General features: G+C 65.5%; 2 protein-coding genes and 2 long non-coding RNA genes across 8 annotated transcripts in view; 2 read left to right on the top strand and 2 right to left on the bottom strand.

The window, feature by feature from the left end:
* ATP1A4 (ATPase Na+/K+ transporting subunit alpha 4) overlaps positions 1-3,894 on the bottom strand; it is a 57,587-nt gene extending 53,693 nt beyond the window's left edge. For all 3 annotated transcript variants that reach the window (XM_038586361.1, XM_038586360.1, XM_038586369.1), the window contains exon 1: positions 3,739-3,894. In XM_038586361.1, the coding sequence (XP_038442289.1) occupies positions 3,739-3,750 (12 nt within the window). In that variant the 5' untranslated portion in view covers positions 3,751-3,894. The remainder of the gene's footprint in view (positions 1-3,738) is intronic.
* Positions 3,895-10,381: 6,487 nt separating this feature from the next.
* Positions 10,382-15,973, top strand: LOC119868075. Its single transcript, XR_005385824.1, has 3 exons — positions 10,382-13,491; positions 14,581-14,652; positions 15,323-15,973. It is a non-coding gene; the product is annotated as an uncharacterized LOC119868075 (long non-coding RNA).
* LOC119868074 lies at positions 12,972-15,929 on the bottom strand. The gene is made up of 2 exons (XR_005385826.1): positions 13,392-15,929; positions 12,972-13,324 (listed from the first exon to the last, which is right to left on the bottom strand). It is a non-coding gene; the product is annotated as an uncharacterized LOC119868074 (long non-coding RNA).
* Positions 15,974-16,681: 708 nt separating the features above from the next.
* Positions 16,682-23,635, top strand: IGSF8 (immunoglobulin superfamily member 8). Of its 3 annotated transcripts, none has more exons than XM_038586372.1 (7): positions 16,682-16,907; positions 20,066-20,443; positions 21,122-21,586; positions 21,931-22,338; positions 22,506-22,919; positions 23,143-23,273; positions 23,407-23,635. In XM_038586372.1, exons 1-6 carry the CDS (start codon positions 16,859-16,861, stop codon positions 23,256-23,258), a joined length of 1,830 nt encoding a protein of 609 aa, XP_038442300.1. In that variant the 5' UTR covers positions 16,682-16,858; the 3' UTR covers positions 23,259-23,273; positions 23,407-23,635. The 3 variants fall into 3 exon arrangements, with proteins under 3 accessions (XP_038442300.1, XP_038442298.1, XP_038442299.1); XM_038586370.1 differs by lacking the exon at positions 16,682-16,907 and adding an exon at positions 18,297-19,858; XM_038586371.1 differs by lacking the exon at positions 16,682-16,907 and adding an exon at positions 18,297-19,828.
* Positions 23,636-25,273: the final 1,638 nt, after the last annotated feature.

The following is a 25,273-nucleotide window of genomic DNA, read 5'->3' on the forward strand; positions in this document are numbered from 1 at the left end:
TCAACTCTGAGGACACAGCTAAAACTCAAATGCTCTCAGGCCCTGGCATCCTGGGGGCCTCCGGGGAGACCCGGTGACCATGTCCCTGGAGCCTCGAGCGGGCCCGTGTTCCCTTCCCCTTCACGGCCTCCGTCCGGCCTCCTCCGAGTGCCGGGCTCCCAGGCTCCACGGGGAGAACAGATTTCCCCTTCCGTGGGGTGGGTGGTGGGGCTGCTGGGGCCCTGGGGGAGGAGGGGGCAGGGAGGGCCTGGGGGCGCCCCCGCGTCCTTGTCATAGAAGGTCTGGATCTCTGTCCCCTGCCTCCTTCTCCACTGGGCCCTCAGGCCGTGTGAGGCTCTCAGGAACGAGCCTCTCTACACGCTGGACTGTGGTGTAATTCATCTTTTTGTACAGACCAGACACCCGGGGGGGGGGGGGCGTCTGGGTGGGGGTGCAGTTGCTTAAGTGTCTGTCTCTAGGTTTTGGCTCAGGTCGTGATCTCAGGGTCGTGAGGTCAAGCCCCGCCTGGGGTCCATGCCCGGCATAGGGTCTGCTTAAGACTCTGTCTCTCCATTTTCTGCTCCTCCCCGTACAATAAATAAATCTTAAAAAAAAAAAAAAAAAAAAAAAAGCCTGGACACTTGGATGGGATCTACAGCCAACGTATCTGTCCTTTTCTTACAGGATCGTGAGCATTCTTTAAAAGTAGACTTGTCTTTTAAAGGCAGTTGTGCGCTCACAGCAAAGCTGAGCAGAGAGTATGGAGAGTTCTCAGATGCCCCCTGCCCCCCTGCCCCACTGTCAACACTCCTACCCACCCCCCGAGGGCGCATTCGTGGCCGTCGGGAACCTACTCTGGCCCCTCGGTATCACCCAGAGTCCAGAGCTGACAGGAGGGCTCGCTCGTGGCGCCAGCCACTCTGTGGGTTTGGACAAATGCGTCCTGACGTGTGTCTATTGTAGCTCCCTCCCCCCCCAAGTGGTTTCACTGCCATAAAAATCTGTGCTCGTGGATAATGCACTTTCCCCCCATTGAAGACAGGAGCAACCCTGGGAACGCGGCTGCAGCCGCTGCCCTCGTCAGGCGGGATCACGAGGCCTGTGCCCGCAGAGGGAGCCGTCTGAGCAGGGAAATTGGGCACAGGCAGGGGGCTCAGGGACAGGGGGACACCGTTGTCCCCACCTGCTTCCATAGGGAGCACCAATGAATCAAGTATGTCTTTGGCGTCCTGGAGGCTGAGCATCTTGGGGAGACGGAAGCGGCCCAAGCGGAGAGGGGAAGGGCTCCTGGGAAGTTGTCTGACCCCCTCCCCAGGAGACCTAAGCGGGGGGCTCATTGGGTGGGATGGAATCCCGTGTTTTGGGTTCACCAACGCTCCCCGTGCTGGGACCGAACTGTGGGTTGGATGGAGAGCAGAAGAGGGACCAGAGGTGAGACATCAGGCCAGACCAGCTTCAAGGGACCCTGCAGAGCGTCGGGGGCAGGAACAGGGCCTGGGCGTCGGGGTGGGGGTGCCAGGGGCTGTGGCCGGGGGCAGAGGAGCAGAGCCCCGAGAATTTCCATACATTCAGACATGAAATAAAGTTCGTGAAAATTAGAATCCAATTGGCAGCCGGTGCGCTGGGGGCACCTTGGGTGGCGGCCGGAGTGAGCATCCCCACGCAACACCCCTTCTCCTGAGCCCCCACCCTGTTCTCCCCGAGGCCTGCACAGAGCTGGGGACACACAGCCCCCTCCCCCTCCCGTCCTGGCAAGGATCTCAGGCTCTGCAGCCAGGATCCTGCGGAGATTTGGGGCCAGCGGGCTGCCCGGGGAAGAAAGAAAGAGAGGAAGCAAGGACCCCCCCCCCCCCGGGCTCCCCCCACCACGAGTCCCCCTCTCCGGGTCTTGAATGCTGAAGGAGAACAGAGAGTTCTTTCTGAGGGAGCCAGAGGCTGGGACAGAGTGGGGGCAGCTGGAAAGCAGCCACGCTCCCCCCACCGCAGCCTCGTGGTGGCAGCTGGAGCGGGTTGGGCGCTCTCCTACCACTGCCATCCCTGCCCCCAGCTCCCACGCTGCCCTTCACGGCCACAGGGCGCAGGGTGACACTCAGGCCTGGCTTTGTGGTGCGGATGTAGGGAAGGAGACAGGAGACAGAGGAGCCCTGGCACTGCCCTGGCACTGCGGTCAGGGGTTCTCCTGGCAGGTTGAACTCCAAGCTCCAGCCCTAAGCACCCCCATTGCCCCCCAGCCCGTGCCTCCCAGCAGAACCAGGTCCGCTCCCCAGCCTGCCATTGCCTGCGCACAGCTGGGGGGGTGGGGGTCGGGGCCGCTGGCAGGAGGGCAGAGCCCCCAGGCAGTGGGGTCCCTGGAAGAAATCAAGGTCGAATTGCGTCCGTCTGTCCGTCCGGAGCAGGATCTGGTGGGCTGAGCCTCCCTGCTCCAAGGGGGACCAGCGGAGAGGAGACCTCCCCTGGCTCCCTGTGCTGGGCTGGGGGCTCCGGGCTGGGGGCAGCCCGGCCTCTCCTCGGCGACCCGCATGTCAGAACAGGACATGCCAAGGTTCAACTGAGGGTCCCAAGTGGCCTGCCTTCCCAGGGGTCAGCATGGGGGTCGGGGTGGGGGGCAGCGGCTTGCAGAGCCCCGCTCATCCCCACACGGGATGTGTGCTCCCACGTGCCCGGAGGCCTGCAAGGTTCTCACAAACCTGCCTTCTGAGGCACACACCGGAGCTCACCCCGGAACAAGTGTGTCAGCTCTGGCCTATGGAGAGCACGTGTGACACACACACACACACACACCGGTTCTATTTATAGCTCCTACCCCAGCTCACGGACCCTGGTGTCCAAGCTCAGAGTTTTCCCAGCTGCTAAACCCAGCGCAATAACATGTCCTTGCGTGACCCCTCCCTGGGCCCAGAAGCTCCCCCAGGCTCCCCACGGGCACCCCCGTGCCTCCGCGCCCTCCCACAGCTCCCCAGACCCTTCCCCTCCGCCAGAATTCCACAAAAGGAAAGCAGCCAGGCGCAGTGTGTAAGGGATTGGGTGACTTTTCTCCATATGGAAATTTCATTTCCAAGAATCCAGAGCCCGGTCCCTGCCCCCCCAGCCCGCCCCACTCCACAGTTGTTAATCTTCCCCTTGGCATTCCCAGGGCTGCAGAGTGGCCCGGGCAGGGGTGGGCCGCGGGGGCGCAGGCAGCTCTCGCCAGCCCCTGGGAACGCGCTCAAAGCCCAGGCCACGGAGGATGACCGCCTGCGCTGCCAGGGGCTGGGGGCGCACGGCCGTCCCGGCACTCAGGGACCCTGGAGCTGGTGACTCGGGCGCCATGCCCCCGGGCCTCTCCAACCGTGACCTGGACCCCCATCTTCTCGGGCTGGGTCTGCCAGAGGAATGGGTATTTCGGGGAGACGGGGTGGCACAGACAGGAGCATTCACGGAACCAGGTTCCCTTCGGCGGGCACACTGGGAGGCACAGTGAGCCAGGGTCTGTCTAGGATGCGGGGAGACCAGGGATGGGGGTGTGGGGTAGGGTGGAGGGCCGTGGGCTTATCCTGGAGAGTGGTGCAGAGGGGGGCACTGGGGCATCTGAGCGCTGGGACCTGTGCACCGAGCACGTTTGTAGCTGGGAGACTCTCAGCGCAAGTCTGAAGGGCCGGCTTCTTGTGCCCCTCCCTTCGCACCCCTGCCCACCCCATCCTTCTTCCCTGCGGCCTCCCTCACCCCCCAGAGAGCCCTCCTCCTCCCTACAGGGCCGCGGCTCTCTTTGGGGATACTCACCCCACGGCCCATCTTGGGGCAGAGTGGCTGAGGGAGCCTAGACTGCACGGGTCACGGGGACCGTCCCGAGCCCCCGCCTCTGGTCCCGGAGGCCAGAGACCCCCGGCAAACAGACAGAGCCGCAGCGAGCCACGGGGTAGCTTTAAATAGGTCCCTCTCCCCCTCTCCCCCGCCTTCCCCTCCTCGGGAAAGAAACGTTTGTTGAAACAGGATCCCTGAGGACTCCTCCCCTCCCGCCCCTGAAGCAACAGGCAGCTGGACCATGGAAGGTCCATTTGTCCGGCTGTGCGCTCCCCGTGGCCGCCCCCCTCCCCCGGCCCACGGCAGCCCCTGCTGAGAGAGGCATGGGGGGGCGGGCAAGGCTGGAGCCGTGCGGCTGGGGACAGGCTGACGGGAACAGTCCCACAGCATCCCGGGTGCCACAGGCCACATGGCCCCACTGTTTCTCTTGTTTTCCCGGTAGGGAAACTGAGGCCCAGGGAGACAAATAATGTGAGTGGATAGAACAGAATCCGGGGCTCCTGACTCTGCGCCCAGCCTCCCAGAGAAAGAAGGAGAGACCGTTGTCCCCCCTGCAGAGGTTGTGGGGATGTGGGAACTGGGAAAAGGAGTCGCCTGGGAACCCAGGGCCACTGCCTCTGAGGCACCTGGGAAGGGTCCTGGGCTCAAGAGGCAGCACAATGCCTGCACGCGGAGGGGACGGGGTCTGGGCAAGCCCTCCCCGGGAAGCCCTCCCTGAGTCTGAGAATTGTGACTGTGGGGGGCGGGGGGCAGGCCGGGGGGCCAGGGAGGCAGGGGGGCCACCCTGGGGCCAGCCCGCGGACGGACGCACATCCACGGCAGCGGCGCGGGGTCCTGTTCACCCCTCATTACCAAGGGCACCTGCCGCCCCCTACTCCCCGTTGAGAAGTCCTGGGCCGGATCTCGTCCTGGGGTTGGCAGGTGGGAGGGAGGAAGCCAAAGTGGGGACAATACAGAGTTCCTCGGAGGCAGAGGCCAGAGCCCGGAACCAGAGCGGCCTCGGTCCTTCTCACGCTGGGGCAGGGAAGGCCGGTCTGCAGCGCGGAGGCCGGAGGTTAGACCGAGGACCGGAGTCCGCGGCGGCAGGGGAGCGGCGGGAAGTCCCTGGGAGTGGGGACGGGGCCTGGTGGCTGGAAGGGGTGTCTGTAACCCTGTAGCAGCTGGAAACAGGGGTAGAGAGGAGCTGGATCAGGACCAGCTCGGGGGGGGGGGGGTTGCCGTACATCTAATAAAGGAGCCAAAGAATGAGGGGCAAAGAGGGGAAGGGGAGGCCAGAGGGGGCAGATAGGAAGAAAAACTGCCCCTGGCATCTGGGAGCAGCGGGGGACAGGATCTGCCTGGAGTGTCCCCATTTCTCTGGGCTCAGGGATGGGGTGGAGGGCAGCCAGCGGCGGGGGGGGGGGGGGCAGGTCCGAGAACCCTGACCCCAAAGATGCAGAGGGAGGGGCGAGGTGCCCGCGGGGCTGGGTCCTCTGGGCCCCACTGGGAACTCCCCGCAGAGGGATTATTGAGCTCTTCAGCAAATCCACTCTCAGGGCGCAGGGCCCATGCCTGAATTCCCCAAATAACTGGCCCCCTCCGGGCCTGCGCCTGGGATTTTCCATGACAGGGATCCGGAAGGTCACATCCCGCTTCCGCCCTCCTCCTCCTCCTGGAAGGATGGGTAGCATGGGGCAGACACCTTCTGTCCTTGGGCCCTTCCTCTGGCCTTGACTTTGAGCCTGGGGGGGAGCAGGCTGGGGGGCAGCCACAGGGAGGAGCAGACCCCAGTTCCAGCCCCGTGTGGACGGGGGTGGGGTGGGGGGAACAGTAGCTGACGCCCCACAAGAGGGCCCACGGTCAGCCCCTCGCAGGGCTGGCCCAGGGAGGAGTCCCTGGAAGAGCCGCCCGCAGACGGCTGGGCCGCTGGGCAGTGGGGCGGCCCGAGGGCAGCCTCGCTCTGGACTGGGGGGACGGGGGGGAGAGGGTCACTGGAGGCTTAGGAGGCTCCTGCTCCCTGGTTCCAGGCTTGGAATCCCTTCTCTGCTCCAGGGCGCAAGGTGTGCTGGGAGAGAAAGGCAGCCGGTCCTTCCCACCCGCCCTGCACTGCCGCTGGCACCGCCCGGGGCTGCCCCGTCCTTCCAAGGCCCTGGCTCCGGTCCCCGTGGCCAGGCCCATACCGGAAAGCACTGTGCCCTCCCTCTGCCCACCCGGCCCAGGTGGGGGCTCCAGCCGTACCTGGCACTGGGGCCAGCGGGCGGCCCTGGGGGTGATGCCGCTCACACATTTGGGGCCCAGATGTGAGGAAGGCTGGACAGGTCACCCTGGGGCCCGTCCTTGCCCGAATGTCCCCGATCACCCTCCTTGCCTGGGCGAGCGTGGATGCCCTGGGAGTCAACTCCCCCCCCGCCCCCCCCCCCCCCCCCCCCCCCCCCCCGCCCAGGCCCCGCTGCTGCGTGGACCTCACGCTTTGGGACATCAGTGGGATGTGGGCACCTGGTGCCTTGATCTGGGGTCACGGCGGGGGCAGGGGGAGACTAGGCCTGTGAAGACAGCCAGAGGTGGCTTTGGATCCAGGCCCTGGAAGTAAGAGGGACAAGCAGAGAGCAGCGAACCTGGGAGGCAGGAGTGGAGGGCCCAGGGCCTGGCTTTGGGAGAAGGGCAGAGGTCGCTGAGGATGGCTGCTCCTGAATCGGGTGTTTGGTTGGCACGGGGAGGTGCGGCAGGCAGGTGTGCGTGTGTGCAGGGGTGTGCGCCTTCCGACTGCGGGGCTGGCGGTGGGGACCCGCTGTGGGGAAGGGGCGGCGTGGAACTCGGACGCAGGAGCTGGCGGCAGGGGAGGCCCTGGGGTGCGTGGGCATCCGGTGAGGACGGAGCAACTGTGTCCCAGGTGCATGGTCTCTGGGCCGTGTGTGCGTGCAGGCTGGGGCAGAGCCGCGTGGCCTACGTGAGAGGCCCTGGGAGAAAGTGCGTGTGCGCCAGGGGGTGGGGAGCCGCTCAGCTGCAGATGGGCCGTCAAGGTCTCCCAGAAACAGTTCTGTTTCCTAAGTGACTAGCCTCCTGGGGCCGGCAGCCCAGACTTGAAGGTTGTTTCAAGATCATGAAAGGGAGGGGGAGGAAGAGGCTGGGGAGGCGCTGTCGCCCCCACTGTCCCTCCTCCGGCCCCCACCCCACAGCTCGGCCGCTCCCCACTTTGGCCCAGCTCCTTGGTCCTCCTCCCCAGGCCTGCCCTCTCCGGGGGGCCTCGCTTCTCTCCATCGTCTTCCACTCCCTCAAAGATCCTTCCTCCCTTCTCCACAGCCTGGCCTCTTGGCTCCCCCCCCACCAGGCTTCCCGGGCCTTTGGGAACGGACGGGATTCTCTCGTTCCAAGGGCAGGTTGGCTTGGGATGACAGCGAGGACGGGAAACCTGGAAAGGCCTGGCCGTAACAGGCATCCAACAAAGGTCCCTTTCACTCCCCATTCCTCTCTGGGCCTCTCTTCCCCCTCCCCGCACGTGGCAGTGGCCTGGTGGTGGAAAGCCTGGGCTCAGAGCCACAGAGTGCCAGTCTGAGTCCCGCCGCTGCCTCAGTTTCCCCACTGGACCACAAGGCCAGTGTTGGATTTTCTCCCCATCCCTCCCTTGATGCCTGCACCCCTGTGTTCTTTCTGGTCGTTCCTTCCAATCTCCTCGAGTAGATTCTAAGCCCCCACCCGCTTCTGTTGGCCTTAGTCTTCCCCGCAGATGATTTCTGTTATCCCCTTTACTGTTAACACCATCACATAAAGAATGCAGAAAACACGGGAGAGAACACCCAGGATTTTCCTGACCGTCTCCGTGTCCAGTCCAGTCCCACGTCTTCTTGCCCTCTGCACCGCTGTCTGGGTGTGGACAGCGTGGGGGGCCCGCGCCAGCCGTCCCGGGCTCCCTCTGTCCTGCCCTCCCGGCTGTCCTGCCTGCAGTCCCTGCGAGGCCTGACCTAGTGAGCCCCTTGGCTGAGGCCGGTCCTGCTGGGACCAAGCAGCTGAGGGACCTGGGATCAGAGGCGCCCCCACGCCGGCCTTGCTCCTTGTTTGAGGGACCCTCGAGGTCGTCGAGGTCACCTCCTCCTCGGCTCCCGGCTCAGCTCAGGTGAGCAGCAGGGGAGGTTACTTGTACCCGTGGGATAATCCCCTGTCTGGAGTCCGGGGCTTGGGGTGGCGGGAGCTGAGGGGGCAGGTGCCCTGATGTTGATTAGCGTGACCCACAGAAATGAGTGTGCAATGGCTTCGACCCTTGGCTCAGAAGTGGAGAAGGGCTCAGGGTCGGGCATGGACTACCCGCTTCCTCGCAAAGGGCTGAGGGCCGGGCGGGCTGGGGAGAAGGCAGGGCTGGGGGTGATGCTGCCGAAACCTGACATTTCTTGGCTGGCGTTGGTTCACCAAATACCAGATTAGTCTGGTTCCAGAGATTCTTTGGGCTGGAAAAATATGTGAGGGGCGATGGGGTGCATGGGGTTAATGGACCTTGCTGAGTTTGGGGGTCAGGGGTCACAGCTGGGCCCTCTAGGGTTCCTGTTTGCCTTTGATTCCATCCGGGCAGGGAGGGAGAGGCCCTGCAGCCGCCTGAGGCAGGTTTGCTTTGGCCGGAGATCTGACCCAGCCACTGGCCCGGAGCACCCCGCCTCCCCGCTCCCCCTATCAAGAGGCAGCCTGTCCCGGCCTCCTCCTTCCTACCTCCTGCTTCCCTCTCCAGGCCCCCTCCGCTGGCCTGCCCGTCCCCGCTGCTGCTCCGGACACCTGGCAGGGGAGGATGCCCTGCGAACATCTGGCACGAGTTCCCACATCACGAGCCCTCCTAGGGGCTTCGGGGAGCTCGGCCTCCCCTGTGCCTCGGTTTCTCTGTGAGTCTGGGACGCTCTTGCTCTTGTGCTCCCGCCTGGGTGCTCACGGTGCTGCCTCCTGGGGCATGTGGGTGCCCCCCCCAACTCAGTCAGTAGAGCTTGCTTGTTTTCGGGGCTCCGTGCCATTCCCATGTCCTACCAGCATTTGCTGAGCGCCGGCTGCCCGATGCCCAGCAAAGTCCTGCAGAGACAATTGCAGTTGAGGCCAACAAGGCCCCCACCCACATGGTCCTCCTTCCAAGTCTCACTCCCCTTGGTTACCCTGGTTTGCTCCCAAGGCCAGCCCCTAGCCCTTGGGGACGACTCCTCATTTGCTCCAGCACCCTCGCTTCCTGACCTCTTCTTCTGCCAAGTGGGATTGGGTGGGCCTGGGCCCCGTCTCCCACCTGGGCATTCCCACACTCCAAAGGGGCAGGAGCTGAGGCAGGCCAGGGGCTGAATGGAGTGAGGGCGGGGGTTTGCCATATGGGACCGGCTCTGCCACCAAGAGCTGTGGGCTTGAGTAGTGCTTGGATTCCCATCCCTACAGCGAGGGCCTGTGTGACTCCTCACGTCTGCACCTCATCCCAGTGATCATGTTGTGACGGGACCGTGGTGGGGCCTGGGCACCCGTGTCCTCTGAAAGCTCCCCAGAGCATTCGATGCACAGGTGGGGTTGAGAGCCACGGAGCCCGACTGTCCCCAGGATGTCCAGCTCATCACTTATGGAGGCACCATGTTAGGGCGTTACTCAAGTGGGTCCCTTTCTAGACAGGGAAACTGAGGCACCGTGCTCCTGAGCTTACCCGACTGGGGGAACTGGAACTCAAACCCAGGCAGGCTGGTTGCAGAACCGGCACGTGGAAAACTGCGCCGTTAGGATGCAGGGAGGGCTCCCCTCTGGGTTTCTGTCTCTGGGGTGGCACGTGCGGGAGCCCCCAGGCTGCAGTGCGGGGTGAGGGGAGTCCTGCTAGATTAAGGGGAAGGGACGGTGCCGCCTGGGGCCAGATGCCGCTGGCTGCTGGCTGCACCCCAGCGGTTTACAGGGCGATGGGGACTCAGAGGAGGGAGAAGGGCTTCTCAGCCCGAAGAATCAGGAGGCCTTAGGGAGGAGGTGGCTTCTAGCTGGGCCTTGGCAGACACGCAGGGTGTGGCTCCAAGGACCAGGCAGAGCACGTGCCACGTAGAGGCAGCCGTGTGGGCACAGGCACAGAGGCCTGGAGCACCCAGTGGGCAAAGACGTGGCCTGGGAGCCCGCCCTGGGTGTGGGGAGTGGGAGCTACTGCGCAGGCGCCGTCCCGACCACGGGTGTTTCCTACGGGGCTCCGGCGGTACTAACCACCTGCACAGAGGAGCCGGGATGCTCTAGGAAGGCTCGCGTGATGGCAGGCGTGGGCACACGGGCCGGGGTGTCCCACGGAAGGGAGAGACAGGGAGGCGGTTCTGGCAATAATTTAGGCGAGAGGTGGTGGGGGTCGGCCACAAGACGGTGGCCACACGATGGGGAGAAAGGGCAGACGGGAAAGATCTTCGGGAGGTGGAATTTCAGGATTTGGTAACGGGCGGTCTGTCACGGGGAGGGAGGAAGGATGGGGCGGCCGTTGGTGCAACGTTGACTATACTCGGGGTCCGGAGGAGAGGTAGTTGTTGGGGAGGGAAGACACTGTTCGCTGTGGGACACCTGGCATCCTCGGCACCGATGCCCAGTGCCCGAGTGGCCCCCGGAGCGGGCCGTCCCCACCCCGCCCCGTCCCCCGGCCCTGGAGCCGGCTGGCCCCGCAGCCTCGCCGCTCCCCCGGACACCAGTTCCCTCGTGGGAGGACGGCCCGTCCTGGGCAGAGGCCGCGGGGCAGTGCGGTCCGAGGGCCTGGAGAAGGAATCCAGATGTGCCGCTCACCCGGCAAAGTTGTCGCTTGTCTGAGCTCGGTTCCCGGGGTGGCGTTGAGAAGCCACGCGCTCAGCGCTGGCGCCCCTGCTGTTCCGTGCCCAGGCCTCGGGACGGCCAAGTCCGATCTCCGCGCCCTTCCCTTCCCGGAGGAGGACAGCCCTCGGCCCTCCCCCCATGGCCCGGGAAGCCAGCCTGGGTGGTCTCCTGAGGGATGGAAGGTTCAGGGCTCCGAAACGGGAGGGGGAAGCTTTCTGTCCACCGGTGGATGCCTGGGCCCCGGGCAAGACGAACGCCAGAGGCGGGAACAGTGCCCTCCGTGGAGGTGATGGGGCCACCCAAGAGGAAGCACCTGGCTTCCCTCTCCCTCGCTCTCCCCTGTGCTCCCTCCTTTGCTCAAGCACTCGGCAGGCGTCCACGCAGCTTCCCCTCCTCGCGGGCACTGCGGGCACCGCGCTAGGCGTGGGGCAGAGCCGCGGAGGGCTCGCCGCTGTGGGATGGCAAGGCCTGGTGGGAAAGTCCGCCCAAGAGCTGAGGACAGGGTGCCAGGAGCCAGGGGAGGGTCACGTCAGCAGCAGGACTGGGCCCCGCGCTCCCATGGCCCACGCCTTCGCCCCCGCGGGCCCATCTGCTTCTTTGTTTTTGGAGTTTTTATTTCTGGGTTTGTTTTCCCAATAGAGAGCCTTTGGAAAGATGCCACCCTTGTTTCAGTTGGACTAGGGAAAAGAAGAATTGTCTGCTCTGGGGCCAGGCTGGCGGGGGGGTGCCAGGTTCCCCGAGCGCCCAGGTGTGCCCGGTGGAGGAGCCGGGGGCGGTCAGGGCGGGGGGTGGGGGTGCCCTGGAAGAGCATGGGGCACCCGGGCTGGGAACGGGGACAAGCAGAAGCCAGGCTGGCTCTCGTGGCTCCGTGGCTGTGTGTCCCCAGACCTCCCCTCGTGACCCCCATCCCGTGACGGCAGGGAGAAGTTAAGACCCCCTTTCACCTCAGGGAGCCCCATGAGCCCTGGTTCCGTCCTCTCGCCCACACCCCGCCTCTGGGGTGCTCTACGAGGCTGGGACCCAGAGTCCGAAGGGAGCCTGCAATACCATTCCAGCTTGGGAGGGCTCTGCGTGGGAGACCCCTGGGGCCGCCCCCCCCCCCCCGACTCTCCTGCTATTCCCCTCTTCCTGGTCCTCACCCATTCATCCAACACATATTTACTGAGCACCCACTATGTGCCAGGAGCTCGCTGGAGATGACGCTGGTGGGAAAGTTCTTTCAAAAGGGTTGTAGAAGCACCAGGTGCATGTGCGTGTGCGTGTGCGTGCGTTCATGCACGTGTGCGTGTGAATATGTACGTGCAGGTTCGGGAAGCAGGAAGAAGAAGAATGTTCCAGAGTCAAACAGGCTGCATTTGAATCTCGGTGCTGCCCCTTAGCCAGGTGACCTCGGGTCACTTACGTAACTCCTCGGGCCTCCTCTCCCATCTGCAAAACAGGTCTCGGGAGCACTCGGCCCACGGGGTGCTTGCTGTGGGGACTGAGCGAGTGCGCCGTGTTTAGCGTGGAGCCCACAGAAAGCAGGTGCACAGGAAGTGTCAGCAACAAGGGGTGCCTCCTCCTGGCCCCGCTCAGGGCTGGCTGCGCACAAACTCGCCAATGACCCGTTCTTCCAATCTGGCCCTTGCTCAAGCTCCGTGACTCAGAGGCAGCCACCTGGCCCTAACCACCTCCTGTCCCCTGAGGCTCATCTATACGACGCAGCCCACAAACCTCTGTTTAGCAAACCACCGCCCGCGTCTGTCCTTGTGGGGGCTGCCTCGGCTCTGGGCTACCCTCTGCATGGGTGTCCGTGCCCTCAGCTGGCTGTGAGAGCAGGGGAGGGACAGGAGGGGCTCTGGGGTGGTGCCCAGGCCCCCAGCACTCTGGGACTGGGGAGCCAGGGACTTGTCAGGGAGGGAGGGTCAGGGGATTCCAGCTCAGAGGGATCTGTCCTTGGCATTCCGGAGTGGGTGGCAGCTGGCGCCAATCCTGGGCACGTAGAAATGGCAGGGCCTCCCTGGGAGTTAGGGCCAGGTCCTGCTGAGGCCAGCAGCGGCGTGGGGGCTCCTCTGTTCTCCAACAGCTGTCCGAAGAGGGTTTGAGAAGTGGGGAAGGAGTGTGGGCTCGGCCAGGACCAGAGGAGGGCCCGGGAAGCAGACACGCGCGCACACACACACACACACACACACCCCGAGTCCAGCACAAGGGTGCAGTGCCTGCTGGCGAGGATGGAGGGAGGGAGTCTGGCCCGCCTGTGTGTGGGTGCGGGAGGCAGCTCTGCGGCTCTACGAGAAGGCGAGGGCGCCCGTAGGGACCAGGGATGTGTGTTGCCCTGCAGGTGTTGGCTCTGCCTCTGTCCTGCCTCTTGGCCTGAGCCTCTCCCCAGGTCAGCAGAGAGGATGCTCCCGTTGGGGAGGGTGGGAAACTACGGCTCATCGAGCGGTGTGGGTCAAGGCCTTACAAACACGCAGGATCACAGGACGTTCTTCTACGTGACCCTCAGCTCCACCGAGCTGGGATTTATACACATTCAAGGGGGAGAGCTCTGAGTACTGCGTGTGCGTGTGTGTGAGCACGGGCGTGGCACTTCTGTGTCCGATGTCGGGGGTGGGGGGCACGTGCGTCGTGTCTGATGTGTCTGTCACCCTCTTCAAGGCCTGTGTCCATCGCGGGGTCCACGCCGGGGCGTGCTGGGTCCCCTTTGCCTTCAAGAAGCCACGTAGCAGGGCAGGAGCACAGGCTCCTCCAGGCCCAGCCGATCACAGGCTCAGATCCGAGTTGGGATCCAATCCGTGTACCTTGGACATGCTCCGAAGCTTCGGTCCACCTCAGTTTCTTCCTGGGGAAAGCAATAGCATGAACCACACCAGGTGCTGGCCAGGCTTAAATGAGACTAAAATACACACCTGACACAGGTGAGAACACGTTAACGGTCCCGTCCTGGTGCCCCTCGCAGAACCGTGTCATCACAATCGTGACCGTCACGTGTGACACCTCCATCAGATGGTGAGTTGCAGAGCGTCGGTCTTGGTTATCTTCAGCGACACTCAGGACCCCTCGCTGCCGTCGCAGCGTCCTGCACGTCTGTCCTCTTGGGGGGATTATATCAGCCCGGGGAACAGAGGCCTGGTCCCTGACGTATGCCCAGCCCTGGTGGCACCTAGGGGGCGAGTGGGCAGCCGGTGATGGCACAGTGATGACAGCACCCCATGGCCACTCCTGGACCTCCCACCCGTGTCCCTCTGCAACCCCCAGGCTCCCGCCCCCTGCCTCAGGCCACCTTCCTGTCTCTGCTCGCTCCTCCACAAGCATCAGCCCACGGTGCTGGGCAAGCCTGTGTGGCTTCTCATGGGCCAGCTGGGAGGACACAGGAGCACTCTCTAGTCCGCGGGCTATGAGCCCCCTCCGCAGCGTGTGCGTGTGCTGTGCGTGTGCCTGTGGGTCTCTGTTGGGACGTGTGAGTGACGTCTCTCCGCGTAAGCTCCTCTGTGTCTGTCGTGTGACGTCCTGGAGCCTGGGCTGTGCCCCCTCCTCCCCGCACCCCCCACCAGCATTCTCATTTACGTAAGCCTTGAGCTGGACTCAGGCCTGGGCTCCGGGCTCCCCCTGCTGGCAGCCCCGGAACTCCCTGTCTGGGGAGGGGCGCTTGGAAGAATCTGGTTCTCCCAGGCCTCGGCCTACACCTGCCTGCCCCAGCTCCCGCCCAGCCCCAAGCCAAAGGGTGTTCCCAGCAGCCTTAGTGTCCCCTCTCATAACGCCCGGCCTGGGGGGTGGTTATTACCTGCTCATGCTCTGTCTCCCTGTCATTTCCATGGTCCAGTACCAGGCCTGGCCTAATCAGTGTGTGTTGAATGACCAAATTTATAGGGTGAAGAAGCTTGGGAAGAGAAACAGTGGGACGTGGGAAGATCTGGGGCTCTGGGGACAGATAAGCCTGAGCTCATCAGACATTGGCCACTTAAAAGCTGTGTGGCCTTGGGGAAAATGCTTAACCTCTCTCAACCTTTAGTCTCTCACCTGTTAAATGACACCATCTGGCAAAATACGCTGTAAAGACTAGAAATAATGTCCAAAAGGGCCTTACTGTCCTTTTAGGTGTCCCATAAATGGCATCTACTGGGATGATGATGAACGGCAACATCTCCCGTCTCTCAAGCATCAGGAGCAGTGAGTCCATTCTGTCCCCAAAAGCAGGAGAGTGGGTTTTCCCCCAAAGCCTCCCCGTGCCTTTCTGCTTTCATGTAGCTCAGTCTGACCTGTGGATAGACTGAGGTGAAGTGGATCCAGAGAAATCAGGCTGTGAATCTAGTCTAAGCAGGGAGGAAGCGGGCATCCTGCGGCCTGGTTCCTGGGCCAGTCCTGGAGGTGCTGGGGGGCTGGGTGAAATCAGCAGTCTGCTTCAGAGTTCCTCCCGTCTCTGAGTGTGGCTTCGGATGAGCACCTCGACTGAGCCAGGCACTGGCTGCCCCCAAGGAAGATCTGATCTGGCCTCTGTCACTTGGCTTTTTGGGGCCTCAAAATGGGGAGGGGAGGTGGAGGGAGGGGGAGGTTGGAGGAGCCCGGGGAAGGTACCAGGTACGGGTTGGAGGGTAAAGGTGATGATGAGCCCGGGCTTACTTCCCAGGAACCCCCGCTTTGACAGCCTTAGCTTCACAGACCTGGCTGTGCCTTCTCGGGTGGGTCCCACCCTCCCTGGGGTCCCAGCTCTCCCATCCTCCTGCCTCCAGGGCAGGCCCCACTCTTCCCAGCATCCCCATGTCTGTCCTGCTGCTAAGGCTCAACAGGACCCCTCAGGAAGCACTTTTTTTAAAAAAAGATTTTATTTATTTATTCATAGAGATGCAGAGAGAGAGAGAGGCAGAGACACAGGCAGAGGGAGAAGCAAGCTCCACGCAGGGAGCCCGACGCGGGACTTGATCCTGAGACTTCCAGGATCCCGGCCTGGGCTGCAGGTGGTGCTAAACCCCTGAGCCACCCGGGCTGCCCAGGAAGCACTTTTAATAAGCATTCAAAAAGCGTGAACAAACCCCCAGCATACCTTATCTCCCATTCTGTGTTATCCTGCGCCAAGAACCTCGCGTACATGATCTCAATGAACGTCACAAAAACCCTCGGGGTGGATGTCATCGACCAGAGAGCAGGTCGCAGGGAGTCAGCCAACCTGACGGGATCCCCAACCAGGAGGGGCTGGCGCCCAGGCGGCGCCCTCCCCTGGCCCGCTCCCTCTGGGTCTGCCCCGCGGGTGGCAGCCTGGTTTCTGGGAGCTCCGGGTCCCGCCCAGCCCCACTCGAGCCCCACTCCAGCCGGGCTGCGGCCAGGCCTAGCGGCCCAGAGCAAACGACTGGGTCTAAGCGCGAGGCCAGTCACCTGACCCACCCGAGGCCCTGCACCCTGCTCTCCGGGGAAGGCCGGCAGGTGCACGGGGTGCGGGGCGGGGTTGGGGTTTGGCCGAGCCCAGGTGCCGCTCCCCCCCACCGCGTAGGCCGGGGAGGGGGTGGGGTGGGGGCTGGGGGCTGGGGGGTGGGGAGTAGGGGCTGGGCCGAGTCGGGACCCAAGTTGCGGCGGGTGGGGCCGGGGCCGGGGCCGGGGCCGGGGCCGAGCTGACTCGGGGTTGGGGGCGGAACCTGGACCGAGGTGGGCGGAGCAGGGCCGGGGTCTGGAATCGGGGCAGGTCCGGGGTCGCGGCGGGTCGGGGCCGGGGGCCGGGGGCCGCGGTCAGGTCCGGTCGGGGGTCGGGGAGCCGGGCGGAGACGGAACAGAGGGCGGGGCTGGGACCGAGACCCGGGCGGGACGGGGCTTGGGGCGGGGCCAGGGGCGGGCGGGGCGGGGCTGGGGGCGGGGCCAGGGCCAGGCGGGGCGGGGCTTGGGGGCGGAGGTTGGGCGGGGCCAAGGCGGGGCCAGGGTCAGGCGGGGATTGGGCCGGGGCTTGGGGGCGGGGCCAGGCGGGGCGGGGCTTGGGGGCGGGGCCAGGGCCAGGCGGGGCGGGGATTGGGGGCGGAGGTTGGGCGGGGCCAATGCGGGGCGGGGCTTGGGCGGGGCTTGGGCGGGGCTTGGGCGGGGCCAGGGTCAGGCGGGGGATGGGGCGGGGGATGGGGCGGGGCGGGGCCAGGGTCAGGCGGGGCGGGGCGGGGCGCGAACGGTCTCGGGAGTCGCGGCGGAAGGAGGGAAAGCGGTGGAAGAGGAGGGAGGAGGGAAGGAGGGAGGAGGGAGGAGGGGAGGGAGGGCACTCGGAAGCTCCCGCGCCGCTCGGCTCTGTGCACCCACACCTCGCTGCTCCGCGTCGTGCCCCCGACCCGGGCATGCGCCCCCCTAGTCCCCGTCCACCCAGAGCCCGCGCCGACCCCCGGAGCCTCCCCGAAGCCGGCCGCGCAGGATGGGCGCCCTCGGTCCCTTGCCGCCGCCGCTGCTGCTGCTGCTGCTGGGTAAGCGGCCCCCGTCCCCCCGCCCCCTCTCCCCCACCCCCGGCAGGTGCCTGACACCTGGCACCCCGCTGGCCCGCCCCGGAGCCGCCCCGGGCTCGGCGCCCCGCTGCCCAGTGGCCGCCCGCCCAGCCGGGACGCAGCTCTAGGCCGGGCCGGGGCCCAGGGAGGACGCAGCGCCCCCACTGCTCAGCCGGCGGCCTCGGGGGGCCCGGGGGCGCTGCGCCCAAAGGCTGCGACTCCCTCTGCCTCACACCGAGCTCCGGGCCCGGCTCTGGGCGCCCGCCCTGCGTGGGCAGCGCTCGCCCGTCTTCGTAATTGCCCGGGCTTGGCTGGAGGCCCAGGGGCCGGTTCTGCCCATGATCTTTGAAGTTCAGTCTCCCCTGGTGGCTCCCCTCCCCCCAGACTTCACCGTCTGAGATTTGGGGCAGTTCCCTCCCCCGTCACCCCCATCTCCATCCTGGGCTGGGTCTCCCTTTGCTCACTTTCCCTCTCTCAGCTCCAGCACCTGGCTCTGTGGCCTCCCACCGCTCGTCACACCCCTTAGTCCCCCAGTCCCTTCCTGGGGAGAAAGCAGGCTCCGTGGAGACCAATGCTGGGATCTCCAAGCACCTTGTGTCTGTGAGGGTGGGTGTCCGTGGTGAGGTGTTCTGGCCACCGCTGCATGGATGCATGAGGGCACTGACAGCGCCATCGCTTTTGGCCTCAACTGGAGGGTCCCTTAGGAGGTGGTCTGGGGAGGAGTATGGCTTTGAGACAGGGACGCTGCCAGCACAGATGTTTGGGAGACTGAAGCTCTTGAAATAAGAGCGCAGAGTGGGGGTGGCCCTGCCCCCCGGATTCAGAGTTGCCACAGTCAAGGCGCAGGCTGACGAAACACCAGCAGCCCGTCTCTAGACCAGAGCTCCACTGCAGTGCCAAGCAGATCCTCCCCTGGCTCCATGGGTCCCTGGGCCCTGGGGAACTAGGCCTCCTTGGGCCCTAGGTGAGAGGCAGGAGGAAGTTGCTGTGGGGCCTGGTTGCCTAGCAGTTGGCCGGTTGTCCCTAGTGGATGGCATGGAGTGGAAGAGCCCAGGGGAGGTGGGGAAGTGTGATACACAGACGTGCAAGAACCTGCAGAGGTCTGAGCACCCATTGCGTGCAGATGCTTACGTTCATTCTGAAGAGGAGGAAAATGAGGTAATTTGCTCCAGAGAGCCCATCTAGTGAGTGTGGGGGCTTGGATTCGAACCCAGACCCACCTGACTCCAGAGCAGGTCTCTGCTGCCCCGCCTCCCCTCCTGGGCTGGGGAGAAAGCTGTCTGGCAGCTGGTTTCTTTCTTTCTTTTTTTTTTTTTTTTTTAAGATTTTATTTATTCATTCATGAAAGAGACAGAGGCAGAGACACAGGCAGAGGGAGGAGCAGGCTCCATGGAGGGAGCCTGATGTGGGACTCGATCCGAGGTCTCCAGGATCACGCCCTGGGCTGAAGGCGGCGGTGCTAAACTGCTGAGCCACCTGGGCTGCCTGGCAGCTGGTTCCCTAAGGCGGCCTGGCTGGCCTGCTTTCCCATGGGGATCTCCACAAGCAGCAGCAGCTGTGCGGCCAGGAAGGTGGGAGGGGGCCCTTCTAAGCAGAGTCTGCCCTGAAGCCCTAAGGTGTCAGCTGTCTCCACCATCACCTAGATTATGAAATGCCCTGGGGCAGGGCCCTCCTGAGTCACAGGCTCACTCACTCTCAGAGAAGCAGCCCTGAGCTCTCCTCCAGGAGAGGAACCGTCTTGGGAGAGGAAGGGACGTGTCAATCCAGCTGAGCATGGGGCTGTGTCTGGGACCCAACCTCCTGAGGCCCAGCATGTGCTTTAACCAGGCGGCCATGAGGGACTCAGCCACAGGAAGAAGGGGCTGAGAGCCCACTCACGTGGGAAAGTCAAGGGGAGCACTTCTGGAGGAGCTAGAAGGCAGAGTTTGACCGCGGACTTTGTGTTTTCCTCTGGCTTCTGTAGAAAGGCCCTGGGAATGCCCCTGGGAGTGACATTCTGGTTGGTGAGGTCAGTCCCCTCAAGCCTGGCCTGGGAGTTTCCCATCTTCCTCCCTGGCTTCGTCCCTCTGCAGGGGCCTGTGGAAGCCATCGAAGGGTAGTAAGATCTAGACAAGACCTCTGCAGTGTCTTGGTCAAGATGTACTTCTCCAGCCTTCCATCCCTCGTCTGTGAAATGGAGGCAGGGTGCTGACCGGGGGCTGCAGTTCTGTGGTTTTGGGGGGCAGGGGTTGGCTATGGAAGAATGGAAGGAGAGAAGGAAGAAGCAGGGCCTCTCCAAGGGCCTTGGGAGTGTCCTGTGGGGCTGGATAAAGAACAGAAATTTGGCCTCTCTGAGGAGAGCAAGATGGGAAGAGACAGCTGGGGACCTCTCAACAGAGAGGGGACCTTACATAAGCGAATGCACACCATATGCAAATGAAGGCTTTTGTTAGGGAGTTGGAGGTGCCCTGCATCAGCTGGGCGAGCCCAGAAGATTGGCAGGCCCTTGAGGGGGGGGAGTCTTCTGCCCCCAGAGGCCAGGGCAGAGGCTGGTTCTTGCCCCAGAAGCCTCAGCTGCCTCGGCAGTGCTGCCGGGTGGGAGAAGCAGTGAGCTCATGGCACAGCTGGAGGGGGGAGGGCATTGTGTGGTGAGAACTGGCTGGGTCTGTGCCCTGTCCTGCTCGGCCACTGGCTCCATTGTCTGGAGTCCCCTGGTCCAGGTGACACAGCGGAGCCAAGCAGCCCTCATAAGGAGGTGGACGTGTGGTCTCAGAACCCTTAGCTGGAAGACCCGAGGACCCGGCCCAGAGCGGATGAGGGTGGGAAATGCCGGAGGGACATGGAGGTGCAGCTGAAGCCAAGGAGAGAAAGCAGCTGGACCTCGCTCTGCCCGCGGGCGGCTCACCTCTGGCCTGCCAGAAATGGGATGTTTCTGGGTTCTGAGGCAAAGCCAGGTCTCTGACCCCCTGGAGACCCAGGTGTCCTACCAGGTGTCTTAGCTCCGGGCATCCTTCCCCTTTGCTCAGGGCAGGGCCCCAGCTGGGCCCCCACCCTTCCCCAGGTTTGCTCTCCTTTACCGGGCAGGGGTCCAGGATGGTACTGGCAGCGGGGGCTGCAGTGGGGGCCCAGGCCTCTCCAGCTTCTCCCGTCCTTTCCTACAGGAGTCCAGGGCTCTGCCCGGGAGGTGCTGGTCCCCGAGGGGCCCCTGTACCGCGTGGCAGGCACGGCCATCTCCATCTCCTGCAACGTGAGCGGCTACGAGGGCCCGTCCCAACAGGACTTCGAGTGGTTCCTCTACAGGCCGGAGGCCCCCGAGGCTGCTCTGGGCATCGTCAGCACCAGGGATACCCACTTCTCCTACGCCGTTTTCGGGCCCCGCGTGGCCGCTGGTGAAGTGCAGGTACAGCGTCTGCAGGGGGACGCTGTGCTGCTCAAGATTGCCCGCCTCCAGGCACAGGACGCTGGCATTTACGAGTGCTACACGCCCTCCACTGACGCCCGCTACCTGGGCAGCTACAGCGGCAAGGTGGAGCTGAGAGGTACCGGCCTGGGGTGGGAGCGGGCCCGTGCGCCCCGAGGGGACAGGAGGGGCCGACCTAGCGCCCCGCCCCGTCAGGTTGTGTGGCTGAGGAGGCTGAGGCACGGAGTCCGTGTGGGGCTCGCACACAGTCACCGGTTGGTGGCCGGCCCGGGGCTCTGAACCGGCATCTCTTCATTGCCGCCCAGCGCCCTTCCTCTTCTGTGGGGTTACCTCCTGGGAAAGGGGGAGCCGGTCCCCGCCATTCCCTGGTCGGGGAGCCCCCTCGGGGGAACAGGCTCCATTCCTGGGGATTCCAGGATGCAGATCTGGGGGCGGGGGGGCCAAGCGGAGGTAGGGTCGGAGGAGTGAGGCCATGTGATATTCTCGCTCTCTTACGTACGTTTCTTTGTCTTTTGAGGAGGGAGACAGAGCCACTCTTCTGTAGTTCTGAGTAGTTCTGACAGGGGTTAGTTCCAAACACGTGGGTGAGTAGGCGTTGGGCTGGGCTCTGATCGTCAGCAAGTATTTATCGAGCGCCTGCGTGTGCCCAGCGCTGTGCTTGGCACCACCGGGTCACAGAAGAAACAGCACACGGTGAACCCCGCGCTGTAGGAGCCAACTGCGTGGGTCGCAGGTTGCACGCGGGGACGGGGGCCACCAGCCCTGGGCCCTCCCTCACTCCAGCTGTTGTTTCCAGTTCTTCCAGATGCGCTGCAGGTGTCAGCGGCCAGCCCCCCGGGGCCCCGAGGCCGCCAGGCCCCAGCCTCACCCCCCCGCCTGACCGTGCACGAGGGGCAGGAGCTGGCCCTGGGCTGCCTGGCGCGGACGAGCACGCAGCAGCACACGCACCTGGCGGTGTCCTTTGGGAGGGCCGTGCCCGAGGCGCCAGTGGGGCGTGCAACTCTGCAGGAGGTGGTGGGGCTCCGGCCGGACTTGGCCGTGGAGGCTGGGGCTCCCTATGCCGAGCGGCTGGCTGCGGGGGAGCTGCGGCTGGCCAAGGAGGGGGCCGAGCGGTACCGCATGGTGGTGGGGGGCGCCCAGGCGGAGGACGCGGGCACCTACCACTGCACGGCTGCCGAGTGGATTCAGGATCCGGACGGCAGCTGGGCCCAGATCGCGGAGAAGAGAGCAGTGCTGGCGCACGTGGATGTGCAGACTCTGTGTGAGTGCGACGTGTCCCACCGTGGGAGCTGGGAGCCGCGGCCGGGGCGGGGGGCGCCGGGGGTCCCTGCCTGACTCCGGGGAGCCCATCTTCCCGAGGGAGCGGCCCCGTTAGTGCCACTTCCTCCCGTGATGGCTTTTCTCTGCTCAGAAGTTGGGTGGAGCTTGGAGGACCTCGGCTGAGGGGTGAGGGTCAGGCCCTGGGTGGTGGGGAGGGCCGTGCCCCATGGGGGCAGACCGGCCGCCTGGGTGCTGTTGTGGAGGAGGGAAGTACAGCGGGGGGCGGGGGTCAGGGGCTGCGTCCCTCCTACCTCCGTGACACCCTGTGCCCCTCCCGTGTTCCAGCCAGCCAGCTGGCGGTGGCCGTGGGGCCGGGGGAACGACGGATCGGCCCAGGGGAACCCTTGGAACTGCTGTGCAACGTGTCGGGGGCCCTGCCGCCCGCCGGCCGTCATGCGGCGTACTCCGTGGGCTGGGAGATGGCCCCCGCGGGGGCCCCGGGGCCCGGCCGCCTGGTCGCCCAGCTGGACACGGAGGGCGTGGGCAGCCTGGGCCCCGGCTACGAGGGCCGGCACATCGCCATGGAGAAGGTGGCGTCCAGAACCTACCGCCTCCGGCTGGAGGCCGCCAGGCCAGGTGACGCGGGGACCTACCGCTGCCTCGCCAAGGCCTACGTCCGGGGCTCCGGGGCTCGGCTTCGAGAAGCTGCCAGCGCCCGCTCCCGGCCGCTGCCTGTGCACGTGCGGGAGGAAGGTGAGGGGGGGGCTGGGGCCTCGCCTCCTGGAGGCGTTTCCGTGTGTTTGGGGGCCGCTCTCTGCCGCATCGGCCGCTACCCCGCCTTCACCTCCTGCGCCGCCTCCTCAGGACGGCGGGAGCCCCTCGAGCTCCCGGGGGTGCTGACCCGTGCCCTCGTCCTGCAGGGGTGGTGCTGGAGGCCGTGGCGTGGCTGGCGGGAGGCACCGTGTACCGCGGGGAGACGGCCTCTCTGCTCTGCAACATCTCGGTGCGCGGCGGCCCCCCGGGGCTGCGGCTGGCGGCCAGCTGGTGGGTGGAGCGGCCGGGGGACGGCGAGCTGAGCCCCGGGCCCGCGCAGCTGGTGGGCGGCGTGGCCCAGGACGGGGTGGCGGAGCTGGGGGTCCGGCCCGGAGGAGGCCCCGTGAGCGTGGAGCTGGTGGGGCCCCGAAGCCATCGGCTGCGGCTGCACGGCCTGGGGCCCGAGGACGGAGGCGTGTATCACTGTGCCCCCAGCGCCTGGGTGCAGCACGCCGACCGCAGCTGGTACCAGGCGGGCAGTGCCCGCTCGGGGCCCGTCACGGTGTACCCCTACACTCACGGTGAGGCCACCCTGCCCGCCCTCCTCCCGCCCTTCCCTGTGCCTCTCCTGCCCCGTCCCTCTGTCCCCCTCGTCACCCCACCCGCTTGCAGCTGCCTCTGGCGCCTGCATCCCCGCTGGGGGGAGGAGGGCCCGCAGCCCAGGGAGAGGCGCTGGGACGCGGCTGTGCCGGGGGTACGGGCCGGCGGCCCCCCAGCTGAAGCCAGCCGTCCTCTCTGGCCCAGCCCTGGACACCCTGTTCGTGCCCCTGCTGGTGGGCGCGGGGGTCGCCCTAGTCACCGGCGCCACTGTCCTCGGCACCATCACCTGCTGCTTCATGAAGAGGCTGAGAAAACGGTGATCCCTGGCTCCTCAGGTGAGGGAGAAGAGCCCCAGCCCTGGCTTCTGTCCCCAGGCCCGCCCCCGCCCAGCTCCCCCTCCAGCCCCCCCAGCCCCCCTGGGGTGCAGCAGCCTGGGCTCCGTGCTCAGCGCGCCCACGCTCTCCCCAGGCCTTGCAGGTGCCCAGCGTCCTCCGGCCCAGCTCCAAGACAGCCTCCGGTCACCTGGCTGCCCCCCCCACTCCCCTTCCTTTAATTTATTTGACCCCTTGCCCCCCACTCCTTCCTTCCCGACCCCCCCTCTGGCCTTCTGTTCTTGATCTCGGCCCGGCCCAGAGGGAGGCCATTCCCTGGCCTAGAATTAGTTTTTCTAAAATGTGAATAAACTTGTTTTATAAAATCCAGGGCTGGCAGTGTCTTCCGTGGGGGGGGGGGTGGCGGGTGCTGAGAGGTGCGGCAGGGCATGGGGGGAGCTGAACAGCCCACTCCCGCGACGCGGGCCTCCCTTCCCACCACAAACACCATCTGGCCCCTGTGGGCCGTGCCACCCACCCCAGGAGGGGACACCTGGGTCCCATCTGCTGCCTGAGCTGTCGCTGCCTTGCCAGCCCCTACTGGGACTCCTACGTGAGGGGAGGGGAGCCGGGGGGGGGGGGGGCGCGTTCCCCGAGCCCGGCCCCTCCACAGCCTTCTCCGTGCTCCAGGGCAGGGGCTTCGGGGAGGCCCCATTCTGAGTCCCTGACACCGGGGGCAGGAGGACAGCCGCGGGGCGGGGGCGCCTGTCACAGAGCCCGCACACTGCGCCCCAGCAGCCGGCCTGTGCCCCCAGGTCTTGGCTCCCCCACCCAGGGCCCCCGCGGCCCCTGGAATTTGTCTTTGCTTCAAGACTCTCTCCTCCGGGGACGCTTAGTTGCCCGTCGGGGGCACAGCCCCCCCTTCCTGTCCAGGCTCCCCAGGTTGGCAGGTAAACCTAACGACCGTGGCCCCCACCCAGCGTTTGTTCTTCGGGAACAGCCGATGCCGGGGCCGGGGGACCTCATCTTTGATGGTGACCCAGGTGGCCCCGTGACGTGAGGCAGACGATTCCCCGAGTGGGCCCGTGCCGGCGGCTCCCCCACCCCTCGCCCGCCTGCGGAGGCCCAGGCACCCGCGGACCTCGGCTTCCCAGCCCCGCCGAGCCAGGAGCCACGCAGTGCTTTGCCCCGAGGGGCTCAGTCTTTTATTAAAGGACAGGAACAGGGTGTGGCCAGGACCCAGGGTGGAGGCCGCTGCGGCGCGGGGCAGAGTGTGGGAGCACAGGCCGGGAGCTCCTCTCCCAGGAGGCCGGCCTCAGGTCCCCTCCGCCTCTGCGTCCCATCCTGTCACTGCTCTGCCCTCACCGTCCGGAGCGCTGCCCCGCCCGTGACTCCGGGGGCACCACGCAGGGGGTGGGGCGGCGACAGTGTGTCCACGGCCTGGTGGCCCAGCAGGGCAGGCAGCAGGCCACAGGCACATCCCGAGGTTGGGCTCTTGGCTTCTCCCTGGCGCCGTCCTCGTCCCCGTATTCAGTCCTGCCTCTGAGCTCTGCCAACCCCAGCCCTGCGCAGGAGCCCCCCCCCCCCCCCCCCCACCCCCCAGGATTCCGGGGCCTCCCCTTCCCTATCCTGCCTATGGGCTTGCCCAGGCGCCAGCTCCAGCTCCTCACTGCGCTATTTCCGCTGAGTGAGTTCCCAGGCCCAGAGTCAGACTCGTCAGCCTGGGTGTCAGGGGCTCCTTTCCCCTCAGGATAGCCCGCCCTTTAGAGTTCCGGCTCCTCCCCCAAGGACCTCGGCTCCTCCTCAGCTCCCCCCACCCCACCGGCTATCCCTTAGCCCCTGCTCAGCTCCTCCTCAGCTTCCTCTGAACTTCCCTTGAGCATCTCAGCTTATTCCTTAGCTACCCTTAGCTTCCCTCCTCTACTCCCCCTCAGCTCCCCCTCAGCTCCTCCTCAGCTCCCCCTCAACTACTGCTGGGCTCCTCCTCAGCTCCCCCTCAACTTCTCATGAGCTTCCACTCCGCT

The sequence above is a fragment of the Canis lupus genome, chromosome 38, assembly GCF_011100685.1.
Source record: "Canis lupus familiaris isolate Mischka breed German Shepherd chromosome 38, alternate assembly UU_Cfam_GSD_1.0, whole genome shotgun sequence".
Classification (NCBI taxonomy): domain Eukaryota; kingdom Metazoa; phylum Chordata; class Mammalia; order Carnivora; family Canidae; genus Canis; species Canis lupus.